The sequence below is a fragment of the Schistocerca cancellata genome, chromosome 10 (assembly GCF_023864275.1).
Source record: "Schistocerca cancellata isolate TAMUIC-IGC-003103 chromosome 10, iqSchCanc2.1, whole genome shotgun sequence".
NCBI lineage: Eukaryota > Metazoa > Arthropoda > Insecta > Orthoptera > Acrididae > Schistocerca > Schistocerca cancellata.
Window position 1 is genome coordinate 115616133 of NC_064635.1, and position 15392 is coordinate 115631524.

The 15392-nt window shown below is 40.2% G+C and overlaps 1 protein-coding gene across 1 annotated transcript in view; it reads right to left on the reverse strand.

Moving 5' to 3' along the window:
- Positions 1-3674: 3674 nt before the first annotated feature.
- The window catches only part of LOC126106175 (serine/threonine-protein kinase PRP4 homolog), a 168689-nt gene continuing 156971 nt past the window's right edge, over positions 3675-15392 (reverse strand). The window contains exons 16-17 of the mRNA XM_049912413.1: positions 11243-11419; positions 3675-3986 (exon numbers count right to left, since the gene is read on the reverse strand). Coding sequence (XP_049768370.1) covers positions 3675-3986; positions 11243-11419 — 489 coding nt within the window. The remainder of the gene's footprint in view (positions 3987-11242; positions 11420-15392) is intronic.

Sequence of the window (15392 nt, forward strand, 5' to 3'; positions counted from 1 at the left end):
GACAGCTAGGACACGAGATTGGCACTCCTAAAACCAGTGTACATCGTATTCCTACACATCACCAGTTCCATCCTTATTACATATACCTACATCAAGAATTGCACAGGAATGATTTCCAGAATCGTGTGCGGTTATGTCAGTGGGCACATCAGCTAATCCTCGCCAACCCAAATTACTTCTCCAATGTTCTATTTACCGATGAATGTTACTTCTCAAACAAAGGAGAGGTAAATACCAGGAACATGTATTATTGGTCCAGCGACAATCCACGATGGCTTAGACAGGTGGAACATCAGCGTCTATGGAGAGTTAACGTCTGGTGTGTGATGCTTGGTACTACAATTATTGGCCCTTATTTCATCAATGGGAGTCTAAACGGCACAGCATATGCCAACTTTCTCAGACAAATTCTTCCTCCTCCTCTGGATGAAATGCCGCTAAAGCCGTCGGCACATGGACCGTTCATCTGAACGTTGAGCGTGTCGAGTTTCTGACGTCAGAGCATGGAATAGCACGCCCGGAAGTCTTTCCGAACGTGCAGAGCGATATCTAGCATGTCAAATGTTTTGAACGTGCGTCTGAGCGTTAACCAATAAGATGGCAGAACGTCACCTACGTCACATACACGCCATCTCCCTTCAGCACAGAGCTGTGAAGTGCCATACTGGCATACGGTTCAAACCTATACGTATATATGCCATTTCTGAGCACCAGCAAATTGAGAATCACTCGAAAACCCATTTTTAACTGTGTGATTCGTTGCAATAAAATAATGAGACACATAATATTCAGGGCAAAAGAATTATTGTAACTTGCGTATTATGAGAGTATGCCATTTGAAGGCTACAACACACTGAAATCCACCAAAAACACACTGTTCTTGGTACAATTTGTTATAATTAAATTTCAATTAGTAACATAGCTACAATTAATACTTTTAGAAATTGGGAACATGTTAGGATTAGGCACGCTGTACATGTTGTGAGTGTAGCTTGGTTGATAGCGTAAACAGTTCACAATGTGACGTGTGCTGTAGTAGCGGCTCACATCTCGCCACGTCTAAATTTTTTTCCTAGCATTTGCATTTTTAATAGGTTCTAATTCTTTATTATTAGTTTAATATAAGTATATACTATAATATTTGTCGTTATGTAAATATAAGTTCACATTTTTTTGATGGGTGAATTTGTTCAATTGGCTTAACCTACAGGACAGCTTGCGCTACTTGTATAAAGATATTTTGCTCCTTTTTCTTTTAAGTTTCATGATTTACATGCTGTAAAGATTCTGCTACTTGGTAGGAACAGTGATCAAGTAAGAATAACCTTAGGGTTTTACTGAAATGTGCGAATGATGAAATAATGTTTATCTTACGTGGAGAACTATTGCAAATTTGTATCGCACTGTTTGTAATGGAACTTTTATAAGCTTATGTGCTTACTGATTGGACATGGTGCTTCCCTTTTTGTCTTAAAACATGTACCAGGATACTCAAGTTTTTATTTGCATATATTATATATCGAACAATGAGACTAACATATGGACAATGGAGGAAATGAGCGTTTTAATAGAGCTAACATGGTAATTTTACACGCACCCGTTAAGTAAACAGTGTGATTTACAAACTACAAACATACCACAAATGCCACTGGAGTGCGTTGCGATCACTATACCATGTTGGGTCCACATACAGTGTGCACAAGTCACATCATTCCTGAGCATTCAGCAGCACGCTGAAATTGGCATGCTAAACGTTGACGTTCGACAGCACGGTCCATGTGCCGGTGGCTTAAGAACCAGAATGCTTATGTGGTATCAACACAATGGATGTCCAGCACATAATGTCTTGAATCGTGTTCTGAACCCAAGATATCCTGCCAGACGGATTGGTCGAGGAGGAACAGTTACTTGGCCTGCTAGGTCTCCTGATTTAAATCCTCTGGACTCTGTTTTCTTTGGGGATGCATTAAAGACGTTGTCTATCGCGATATTCCAACAACTCCAGAGGACATGCAGGAACATACTGAGCTTGCTTGTAATTCTCTTCAGCAGGCAACACTGGAAGCAGTAAATAATTCTTTCATTCAATGAGTGCACCAGTGTATCAGTGTCCAGGATCATCACTTTAAGCACCTTTGAATGTTCTACTCCTCGGCAATGGTACAGGAGAGTCAAAGTCAATTTTGTGTCATGTTTCCACTTGGTTTTCATTTGTTTTCTGATAACTGCAGCAAGTGGATGAGTTTGTGATCCCAGGCTCAAAGTCAGTGTTGCATTATGTAATTAATAACGTTGTGTTTCAGTGAATGGTACACTGTGATACATTTTTGAATAGGTCTTTAAGAGAGGAAATGAATTACCAAATAAAAAATACAGGGTGTCATTTAAAAGAGTCATACCGCTGTTCATAGCTCTGTAAAAAGCAAAGCTACAACTAAGGCAATCATGCTGATTGATATCCCCATGACGGCTAAAGAACATTTGCTTGAAACATTTTGTAATTTGTATCTGGACAAATAGTAATTTAGGGTTGTCAAGATAAATGGGACACCATGTATATACAGTCAAACAATAAAACAAGTTAAAGCAGGTGGTAACACAAAAACAAATGACACACTACACACAGAATATGACAGTTAAAGTATTATGCTACAAAAATACTGTGACTACACGAAAAATTGGAAGCTTTCAATTGGTTTTCCACATGAAAGAAAGCTGCTCAGTTTACATATAATAAATTAGATGTATTTCAATATAAAAAGCTTCCATGAACTACTTAAAATCTATAGCCTGTGACAATAAAAACATCGTGCAATATCCCAGGATCCCCACTAAAAATGCCTTGTTGAAAAGGCAAAATGCTTTCGGTGCATAATTTATTTATTTATTTATTTATTTTTAAATTAATGTGCTGCAAGGAAAAGGTGGTTTTCCTGTAAACTACTGCATTTAATGTTTTCTTTGTTTTCGTACACATGTCTACAATCCTGGCCTTACTCAGCAGGGCAAACTGGTTCCCTGGCCATAGTGGTAACTGGTGGTGGTGGTTAGTGTTTAACGTCCCGTCGACAACGAGGTCATTAGAGACGGAGCGCAAGCTCGGGTTAGGGAAGGATTGGGAAGGAAATCGGCCGTGCCCTTTCAAAGGAACCATCCCGGCATTTGCCTGAAACGATTTAGGGAAATCACGGAAAACCTAAATCAGGATGGCCGGAGACGGGATTGAACCGTCGTCCTCCCGAATGCGAGTCCAGTGGTAACTAATATCATTATGTGACTAGGTGCAGTCACATCCCAATTCGAAGTAGTGCACGCCATTATCTCCTAGTGTGAGAACATAAAGTCATCACAGAGAATACCTGCTCTGGCAGCCAGGCCAACGTGCTGTACACATTATCAGTTTTACTAACAATGAGAATGGGAAAGGTATTACAGTCCCAACAAAGAAGAAGACAGAAAGTTGGAGCAAACACGACCAGCAAAAGATAAGTACAGTAGAAAGTCAATTAACTGTCACTCTTGCGACCAGGCAATGGCTGGAACACTACAGAGGTTGGATAACCAGAGGAGAACGAAGAAAATCATTTATAGAGCTCAAAATGATGTAATAAATAAATAAAGTTACATTCATAATAAAGAGAAAGGAAAAAGAGAAAATTCTATAATCTGAAAAACTATTTTAAAAAGGTAAATTTTTTTTGTTCAATTTCTTTTGCAGGTGCTTCACACCACTTCTTTGCCCACAATATGTCATCCATAGCTACAGCAGTATGCTGTTGTTCCAAATATTTGAGGGCAGTCTCAAACACATCCATTCCTGCAGAATGGCTGATGTTTTTGTCTTCCACCTTTTCTTCACCATCTGAATCCTCTTTTCCAACACTATACTGTTGCAAAGCAAGATCACTGGTCTGATAACCTCCAAGTTCTTCATTGGTAACAGCAGAACCATCACCTTCTGCTACCCATTCCTCTACATCAGTATGCTGGATATCATTCCGAAGTGTTTGCAAATCAGCGACTGAAGCTGCAGTGTCTGACTCATTAGATTATGGAAGTTCTTGCTCTTGGTTTAGGCTACAACAAACTTTATTCTGTGATTTTTGTAGACTGGCTGTCTTAAGTTCTTCCCAAGCTTGAGTGATGACGTTTGAAGAATTTTTAAATAGTATGAGCAAATGCAACAAAACACCACTCCCTAAACAAATTACCATTCATCCAAGCACTTTAGCTTTGTACTAAACGGAAAGTGCTGGTGTATTTGTTTTCAAAAGCTCTTGGATTTTCAGATTTGCCAATTACAATTAACAGCAATTTATGGTTACCACTTGCAATGCTGCATGTTTCAATGGCCAGCCACTCGTTTGCTAGTCTCGTGCCTATGACTGCTTTGTACTATGAGACAAGTGTTTTTTGAGGGAGCATTTTATAGTTTAGCTCAGTCTCGTCAATTTTTTATAACTGATTAGCTACCAGTATATTTTCTAATACTATTTTTTCAAAATTTTCAGCACATTTCCCACTTTCATCATTATCATCAGAAAGATTTTCACCTGAAATAGCAACTTGCCTAGCACCGTAATGGTTTTTCCATCAAGCATAGCCACCTTTCACTTGTTGGAATACATCTTTTTCACCACCCACTTTTTGGTGCACGTTAATAGTGGGTTTTTTTTTTACAACAGGGTTCGATAGTCTTTCCCAACAAATTCAAATTCACACAGCGTCATCCAAGAGCTTAAGTTTTAATTTTTTCAATGCTGTTCTTATTGTTTGAGCATTTTCACCATATACTGTTAACAAAAAAGGTTCATATTTTTTTGGTTCTTTTTCCGGTCTTTAATAGTTGTCAGTCCAAAAGCCATTTCAAAAGCTAATTTAATAATAGGCTCACCTTTGTCAAGTCTTTGCAGAATATTTAGTTTCCCTTTGTGATTTGTAGCCAGTTTTACTCTTTCAGAATCCCTCAAACTTTTTAATGACAACTGAGCATGCACAAGGAGCGTGACTCAGGTGGAAACGTGTTGTGACAGCAGTAAAAACAAGCATTAAAACTGGGACGCTGTACGGTGCGGAGCGCAGACGGACGGTTGAACACGTGGTCAGATAACCCGAGGAGTCAATTAATCGAGGGTCAGATAATCGATGTTCTACTGTAAGTCAGTGATGTGCAAGTTACAGTACAAGGGGCACGATGCCAAGTGCAGCAGGATTCAGGCAACAGACACAAAGCAGAATAAGCAAAACACACACACAACAAGTACTGCACTGACAATATTGATAAATGTGTTATTAGACAGCAATATTATGAACGAGACATAGACATAACATATTTCCAAAAAGCTCACACCTTCTGTCGAACAAAACAGAACTTTTGGGCTATCAGAGAAACTCTGGAAAAAACTATGTTCCACCTATGTGACTGATTTTAAAACATGCCAAAATAATTGAGTCATCACATGTGGACTTGAGATCGTACTTGCAAAAGAAGTACACAAACTGTTGATTCATACACAATACACCATTAATAAATGTTGCCAAGTTAAAGTATCCGATGAGTACTGTCAAACAACTGTGCTAGGCAGCATTTCATTTTTGAAAACAGAGGTTTTTTTGTGTTCACCACTATGACTATTACGTGATTACTTTGGACTACTGTGAAGAAACAGACAGAAGAAAATTAAAAACATGGTGAGACAAGGAAAGCTGAACTTTTGGCATTAGACAGCACCAACTATCTCTTCTTACTCCATTGCCAAAAATGTGTTAGAAAATGGTTCCCCTCCTACTGTAATCATACCATATAGACCTAACCAGTCTGGAACCTCAAAAAGAATTAAGGTACATCCATTATAAAGGCTGAAGATTTTGGTGCTAATAAATAAACATAATGTGCCTTACCAGTTGTGAAGTGTATAATATTTTTACCAAAACATGTTTCAGGATTACGTTATCCCATCATTGAGTTCTTAAAGCTGGTACGCCATTAGGCACTGTCAAAAATAAAGACCCAGCAGCACAAGGACAAAATCAAACATGAAACTCTTCCTAGAATATCTCATGTTGGCAGGTTATACTCTTAAGGCACAACTGGTAAAGAAGCTTTAAGCATTTGGTAATGGGAGAACGCAGTCCCAAAACATGTCGTGGTAAGAATATTGCACGTTCAATAACTGGTGCACAACATTCCCAGTAGTGATTCACGAGATAGTCGTATGAGGGCTTCAAAACAGATAACCATTTAGGCAGCTTGAACATCAGTATCACTTCTTTTAATTCAAGCAGCTTTTCATTTGGCTTCACAAGGATGAGTGGATCATCTTCCAACACTTTTCACCACAGAAAAAGTGAAGGTGGTCACCAGGAAATGAACTCTGGACCTCGCCATCACTAGCCAAACACACCAACCATAAGATCCCACCGTCGGTCCACTTTTGCTGTCATCACATTAGAAGATTGAAAAGGCAATTTATCGTGCCGAAAAATGTATGACGACAACTGGAGAAAAGATGTTCTGACAGGCAAGGAAACTGGAAGTCTAATAGAATCAGTTGGGACAGATTCAAACAATGAGTCGCCATCAATGTCTGCAAATGAAACAGAAGACGACAAATCTGCAAACAGAGCTGAGGAAAATAATGACATAACCGGGCACAGTAATTTTACAAATACTGCCACTGAAGTATTGTGAACAGCACTGGTAAGATATAGTGTGCAACCTGCTTACAATCTCATTCTAAATAGGCACTTCATTCAGTAGCACGTACAGGTGTGAAGCGTGTGGCAGCACTGAAGTGAACGCCGTTGCTGCCTCCTGTCCCAGTTTAGGGTTGGACATAAACACAACAGTGCTGCTGCCACTCTGGCCATGTATTCAGTTCACTTTGCCACAGTACCGCAGCTCACTGCTACAGGAGCCAAAACAGAATGGCATATCTACTCGATAAATTGGAGAACGTACGAGCGGCAGTCGTACAGTTTTAATTGTCGTCTCAGAAAAACAAAGTTGCATTATTAATTTTTTGTTTGTTTGCAGGTTCACTTCTGCAGTCTACATCTACATGTACATCCATACTCCGCAAGCCACCTGACAGTGTGTGGCGGAGGGTACCTTGAGTACCTCTATCGGTTCTCCCTTCTATTCCAGTCTCGTATTGTTCGTGGAAAGAAGGATTGTCAGTATGCCTCTGTGTGGGCTCTAAACTCTCCGATTTTATCCTCATGGTCTCTTCGCGAGATATACGTAGGAGGGAGCAATATACTGCTTGACTCTTCGGTGAAGGTATGTTCTCGAAACTTTGACAAAAGCCCGTACCGAGCTACTGAGCGTCTCTCCTGCAGAATCTTCCACTGGAGTTTATCTATCATCTCCGTAACGCTTTCGCGATTACTAAATGATCCTGTAACGAAGTGCGCTGCTCTCCGTTGGATCTTCTCTATATCTTCTATCAACCCTATCTGGTACGGATCCCATACTACTGAGCAGTTTTCAAGCAGTGGGCGAACAAGCGTACTGTAACCTACTTCCTTTGTTTTCGGATTGCATTTCCTTAGAATTCTTCCAATGAATCTCAGTCTGGCATCTGCTTTACCGACGATCAACGTTATATGATCATTCCATTTTAAATCACTCCTAATGCGTACTCCCAGATAATTTATGGTATTAACTGCTTCCAGTTGCTGACCTGCTATTTTGTAGCTAAATGATAAAGGATCTATCTTTCTGTGTATTCGCAGCACATTACACTTGTCTACATTGAGATTCAATTGCCATTCCCTGCACCATGCGTCAATTCGCTGCAGATCCTCCTGTATTTCAGTACAATTTTCCATTGTTACAACCCCTCGATACACCACAGCATCATCTGCAAAAAGCCTCAGTGAACTTCCGATGTCATCCACCAGGTCATTTATGTATATTGTGAATAGCAACGGTCCTATGACACTCCCCTGCGGCACACCTGAAATCACTCTTACTTCAGAAGACTTCTCTCCGTTGAGAATGACATGCTGCGTCCTGTTATCTAGGAACTCCTCAATCCAATCACACAATTGGTCTGATAGTCCATATGCTCTTACTTTGTTCATTAAACGACTGTGGGGAACTGTATCGAACACCTTGCGGAAGTCAAGAAACACGGCATCTACCTGTGAACCCGTGTCTATGGCCCTCTGAGTCTCGTAGACGAATAGCGCGAGCTGGGTTTCACATGACCGTCTTTTTCGAAACCCATGCTGATTCCTACAGAGTAGATTTCTAGTCTCCAGAAAAGTCATTATACTCGAACACAATACGTGTTCCATAATTCTTCAACTGATCAACGTTAGGGATATAGGTCTATAGTTCTGCACATCTGTTCGACGTCCCTTCTTGAAAACGGGGATGACCTGTGCCCTTTTCCAATCCTTTGGAACGCTACGCTCTTCTAGAGACCTACGGTACACCGCTGCAAGAAGGGGGGCAAGTTCCTTCGCGTACTCTGTGTAAAATTGAACTGGTATCCCATCAGGTCCAGAGGCCTTTCCTCTTTTGAGCGATTTTAATTGTTTCTCTATCCCTCTGTCGTATATTTCGATATCTACCATTTTGTCATCTGTGCGACAATCTAGAGAAGGAACTATAGTGCAATCTTCCTCTGTGAAACAACTTTGGAAAAAGACATTTAGTATTTCGGCCTTTAGTCTGTCATCCTCTGTTTCAGTACCATTTTGGTCACAGAGTGTCTGGACATTTTGTTTTGATCCACCTACCGCTTTGACATAAGACCAAAATTTCTTAGGATTTTCTGCCAAGTCAGTACATAGAACTTTACTTTAGAATTCATTGAAGGCCTCTCGCATAGCCCTCCTCAACTACATTTCGCTTTGTGTAATTTTTGTTTGTCTGCAAGGCTTTGGCTATGTTTATGTTTGCTGTGAAGTTCCCTTTGCTTCCGCAGCAGTTTTCTAACTTGGTTGTTGTACCACGGTGGATCTTTTCCATCTCTTACGATCTTGCTTGGCACATATTCATCTAACGCATTATGTACGACGGTTTTGAACTTTGTCCACTGATCCTCAACACTATCTGTACTTGAGACAAAACTTTTGTGTTGAGCCAACAGGTACTCTGAAATCTGCTTTTCGTCACTTTTTCTAAACAGAAAAATCTTCCTACCCTTTTTAATATTCCTATTTACGGCTGAAATCATCGATGCCGTAACCGCTTTATGATCACTGATTCCCTGTTCTGCGTTAACTTTTTCAAATAGTTCGGGTCTGTTTGTCACCAGAAGGTCTAATATGTTATCGCCACGAGTCGGTTCTCTGTTTAACTGCTCAAGGTAGTTTTCAGATAAAGCACTTTAAAAAATTTCACTGGATTCTTTGTCCCTGCCACCCGTTATGAACGTCTGAGTCTCCCAGTCTATATCCGGCAAATTAAAATCTCCACCCAGAACTATAACATGATGGGGAAATCTACTCGAAATATTTTCCAAATTATCCTTCAGGTGCTCAGCCACAACAGCTGCTGAGCCAGGGGGCCTATAGAGACATCCAATTACCATGTCTGAGCCTGCTTTAACCGTGATCTTCACCCAAATCATTTCACATTTCGGATCTCCGTCAATTTCCTTCGATACTATTGCACTTCTTATTGCTATAAACACGCCTCCCCCTTCACTGTCCAGCCTGTCTCTGCGGTATACATTCCAATCTGAGTTTGGGATTTTATTACTGTTTACGTCTGGTTTCAGCCAACTTTCTGTCCCTAGTACTATATGGGCGTTGTGACCGTTTATTAATGAGAGCAGTTCTGGGACCTTTCTGTAGACGCTCCTGCAGTTTACTATTAGCACATTAATATTGTTATTCCCTGTTGCATTTTGCCTACTCCTACCTTGCCGCGTCTCAGGAGGCGTCTTGTCGGGCCTAGGGAGGGGATTCTCTAACCTAAAAAACCCCCATGTCCACTGCACATGTACTCCGCTACAGTACGCTTTGACATCCCCATCCGACAGAACTGTTAACATGCTGTTGCAGGTGTGTGTCTCATTAGCAAATGGCTGCACCATTCTGCTTAGTTTCTTCGACGCTCGAATCTCTGCCCACGCTGATGTCTTCAGTAAGTGTTAAAGCTGGTGCAATTTTCTGACCAGTCTTGATGTGAGCTTTTAAGGAAAAAAACCATATGACTGAGGAACTCTGGGTCAACTCAAAAAGTAGAGAACTAGATCAACACTTTACAGGTTCCTATTGCTAGAAACTTGTCAACACCACCCTACCTGCTCTTCTGCCATTTTTCGATGAGCAGCTGCTCCCTTGGAAGTGGATGGCACAGCATCAAACACGTCTGATAGACGACGAACTGCAGTCTTGTTCTGCATTTGTATCTTCAGTGGTGGAGAAGTCAGTTCCTGTGGCTGTCTTAAACTGCAGCAGTCCGAACGACAGCTCGGAGATATTACCTTCGTTTTCTGAATCTGCGATTCGTGGTCCCACAAGAAATGAAAAAGAAATATTTAAAAAAAAGAAAATTAACAGAATTTTTCCTCATTCTATTGATTTATGTAATGTGGAATGCGTAAAATATTTCAAAATCAAAGTACCAGATGCATCTTTTAAGCACCTATGTGGCTACATGTTGAGTAACTATATAGTTGTCAAAAATTCCCATGTGGCTATATTGTGAGTAATTTATAGTTTTTAGTGTCATACTGCCATCCGTCAACATTAAAAGTCTAAAGCTTCCTGGCAAATTAAAACCATGTACTGAACCAGGGCTGTAGCCCACAACCTTCGCCTTTTGCAGGGAAGGGCTCTACCAAACGAGCTATCTGAGCACAGCTCATGGCCTGCCCTCACAGTACCTATCTGCTACCTCCCAAACTTCACAGTCTGAACAACACACAACATGTATATTTACACATAAAACAAATATACAAATAGTAACCACAATCATGCAAAGGTAGACAAACTGTTACAAAGGACAGAAAACATTCACATAAACCAAAGGGGGGGTAAAAAAATTTAAGTATCAGTGCATCATGCAATCAGTAAAAATGAAGAAAAATGTAGTACGAGATTCCTACACAATCAAATTTCTCCCAAGCCTTTCCCCTAGTTTATCATACGAAGGAATTTGTCTACTTTGATGTACACTTTTCTGTTTTCACTCTATTGTAAACACGACGTCAATGATACTACAATAACAGCTGAAGACAAAGAAAACGCACATATGCAAAATAGAAAAATGCAATACCTCCTCATGTTCGTCCCTCAAATTCTGCATGAAGATAGGTGATGAACCAAGAGGTTCATAAGCGGGGCTCTCAAATTCTGTTCCTTCAGATGACAAGGAATTCAGTGACGTACGAGATTCTGATAACATGGACCTCACTGATCTGCAACTTGGAGATGGCGCTAAAGATTCCAGCATCTGGAAAAGAAACATGTCCACTCTCATATCTGGCTTAGTTTGAGAAGCACTGACATGGTATTAAAATGCATATAATCAACCAACACAACTGGTTCAAGTTTGTAAGTATAAACCAGTAACAGAAGTGTAAAGGAGTAAGTACATTGCATATTTTCGTATTATGAAAGTACAAATACGGATTCTATCAAATACAGCACAGCAGTTTCTGTAGCAATGCAACCGAGACCGTGCTGCGCAATGCGCTTTTGTCAGCCAATCATAGCTCACGCCACTTGATCTCGACAACCAATGACAGCAAATGCTGAGAGCGTAGTACATGTGATGTAGTCAGCCAATGGCAACATCACTGTTAAGCAGTGTGAAGACACAAAAAGGACAAGTTAATGGTTTAGATTAACACACATACAGTATAGCTACAAAGAAAGCTAAGCTTTCACTTATTATATGGGTTGTTTTTTAGCATGTGTAACCCTTTAAGATATATTAAATGCAAATGTGCCCATAAAATTTTAAATAATGACATAAATGGCTGGTCTTCTGGGTCTGAGATTTGTGCAAGAGGCTGGTCCTCGAAGTGTTAAGTTTTTAATTCTCTGTGATTTATGAATTTCGTCACACGTAACATAAACTGATCAGCCAGAACATTACTACTATCTACCTAATAGCCAGAATGTCCACCTTTGCCACAGATTACAGCAGAGACACGGCATGGCAGAGAAGCAATGAGACCTCAGTACGTCGCTGGGGGGAGAAGGCACCATATCTGCACACCCCAGTCACCTAATTCCCATAAATTGCAGGGAGGGGGGGTGATGAGCTCTGATGCCACAATCAACCATGTCTAACATGCGTTCAATTGGAATCAGATCTGGTGAGTTGGAGGGCCAGCACACCGATTGAAACTCACAACTGTGTTCCTCGAACAACTCCATCACACTCCTGGCCTTGTGACATGGTACATTACCTTGTTGAAAATGGCACTGCCACCAAGAAAATGATCATCATGAAGGGAAGTACATGATCTGCAACCAGTATACAATATTCCTTGGCCGTCAGGGTGCCTTGTGTGTGCTCAGCTATACATATGGATGCCCCTGTGAATGTTCTCCATAGCATACTGGAGCCACTGCCAGTTTGTCCCCATCCCACAGTACAGGTATCAAGCCGCTGTTGCCCTGGAAGATGACGGATTTGCGCCCTCCCATCGCCACATTGAAGAGGGTATAAGGATTCATCAGACCAAGACACACACACTGCCACTGCGTCAATGTCACATGCCCAATTCAGTCACAATTGCCGATTTTGTGGTGAAAACATTGATATACGCGTGGGTTGTTGGCTGCGAAGGCCCACTGTTAGAAGTGTTCAGTGCACTGTGTTCAGGCACATTTGTACTCTGCTGTCCAACATCTGCAATGTGTGGTAGCTGTCCAGCCTCATGACGTCTGGACGTGGTTTCACCACATGTTGAAGACATTCACCACAACACTCCTCGAACACATGACAAGTTGTGCATTTTCCGAAATGCTCGTGCCGAACCTCTGGGCCATCACAATCAGCCCTCAGTCAAACTCAAACAGATCATACGCCTTCCCTATCCTAGACACAGACAGCATGCTCACTGGCACTCCGTGCACCAACCGTGTGTGAGCCGTCGTCATTCATTGCCAGCTGATGCCACTATCACCTCGACAGGTTTATATCCGTAGTAGGTCGGTGGCCATAATGTTCTGTCTGATCAGTGTAATCCATGTTTTGTAAAAGGAAATATAAGAAAACCGTTCTTGGCATAAGAACTAAGACTCTACCACTGAAAGTACACTAATATTTTGCTATGTAGTGAATTTAACACAAGCTCTCTTACTCTGCAATACTTTTAAGTGTCATTTCCAATCCGGTTTACATCTACACAACACTGTAAAAAGCTAGTAAGAAAGAACACAAATTACTTGCAAAAATTATAAAGGAAGAACAGTTGTTTGTATACACCAGAACTAAGAGCAACAAGCTGAAATAAGTTTTTCATGACTGTTTCAAACTGTATAAAAAATTAAAAAGGTTATCTGTGGAGCAAAGACAAGTGGCAGTTTATATTTTACTCCAGGAATAAAATTAAGCCATGTGGGGGGTTGCAATGATAAAACACAGTGTGCTGCAGGTTTATAATTTACCGAAGAATGGTGTTCAATAAATTTAAGATGTATACAATATAGACTGAGATATAACATCAAGCCTAGAGGTGGTACCAGACAAGTGCTGAAACATATCTCGTGATTGTAAAACATTGTGTTTCAGGGAAGGAAATTTGTAAAATTCTGCTAAAGCTGTCAATATATTTGAAACAAAACATTTTATTCAATACTACTGACCAAATTTGCCTGCTTAGTCATCTTCAAGTGAAAACTTGCGTATGTTCGCATGTATATAGCATTAAGAGATCTCGTATTATGTCATAAAAGAAACAGGACATTCGAGAATACTCCAAGGGCACCGGAATTTTGTGGACCATAGAGAAATGCATATTTTGGCTTAAAGCGCACATTCATATGTCCAGACTTACCCTGAAGTGGACCCCTTACCTTGTATTACGCTTCTCAGAGTGTTTTTAGAGTTTGCCATTTTTCTTGAAGTACCAGTACTGTATTATCTCATATTTGGTTCTTTACTATGGCATAATATTATACATGCCAGACAATGTAAACATGCACTCAAAATTCAACAAAAAATTGACATTAGCCAATAGTGCAGAATGAAACATTTCGTTTCAAATAAATTGACTGTCTCTGTGGAAAAGATTAACAAAAAACCAAATTGCTTTAGCAAACCGACAAAAATAACTCGATTGTTCTGCAAGACATTTAATGCTCGATTGCTAATAATGTGGAAATAAAATAAAATTATAAAACTGAAACCAATAACATACTTTAGTCTTCCATAATTATGTGAATGTATTTTAAGTAACTTCATAGCTCCAGTCACAGAATCCATTTTGTTTTCATTTGATGTGAGAACTGTAAACGAAGAGAAAACATCAAAGCCACAAAACATAAACATGGATCACATGGAGAATACCAATCTCCCCCCATCACAACAACTCGGATAGCTCTGGGCATTCGTGAATCTGGCATCTTTGGCAAGCCACAAAAATTTTTCCAGGTAGCATCTGCATGCTTGCTGCTACTGCTCATACAACTAACAGCCACACTTCAAGTAGCCAGAAGTAGGGGAAGGCACTGTTCATATGTGACTATGTGCATGCGTGTGATCCCAATGGCAACTGCTGAAATGGACCAGTTGTGTCATCACACTAGTCGAAAGTACTTTGTTGTTATGAAACATTGCACAGTCTTCGTCTTACGGCCTTTGACACATTTTGTTGTTGGCAGATGCTGGTGCGTGCACGGCGTTTTGTTGTTGTAAATGGTACATTTTCTTTGCAACTAAAGTTTTATTTTGATGTTATTCTCTTGTGTATGTTATAATGATGCGTATTATTCTAAAGTAAATTTTTTTGACAGAGTATTAGGTCTTACCAGTCAAAATTGCGAAAAATTTAGCTGATAAAACAATGAAAAATTCCCGGCTTTTTCCATGATGAAAAAATTCCCATGTTTTTCCCAGTTGTCCAGGGGAGTATACACACTGTATATGATCCTCTAGATGCATTGTACCACAATAGAGTATGTCTACAAATGTTTAATTCTTGCTTGATATGTTTTACATAAATGTGCACATAATTATACTTTTGATATGTGTATGTATCACATTAATGGTAAAAGTACAACATGTGTTTCATTTGATTGCAGTTTTTGTACTATTTCAGCATGCCAGGAAGGACAGTGCTGAGATAATAGCCACATAAGTCAGAGCAGTTGTGTCGGCAGGGACAAGTGGAGACTGTACAAAGGTGTTTTGCATCTTTGTGAACGCACTATTGTGAAACAGCTACCCTCATTACTTAATTTGCGTGAAT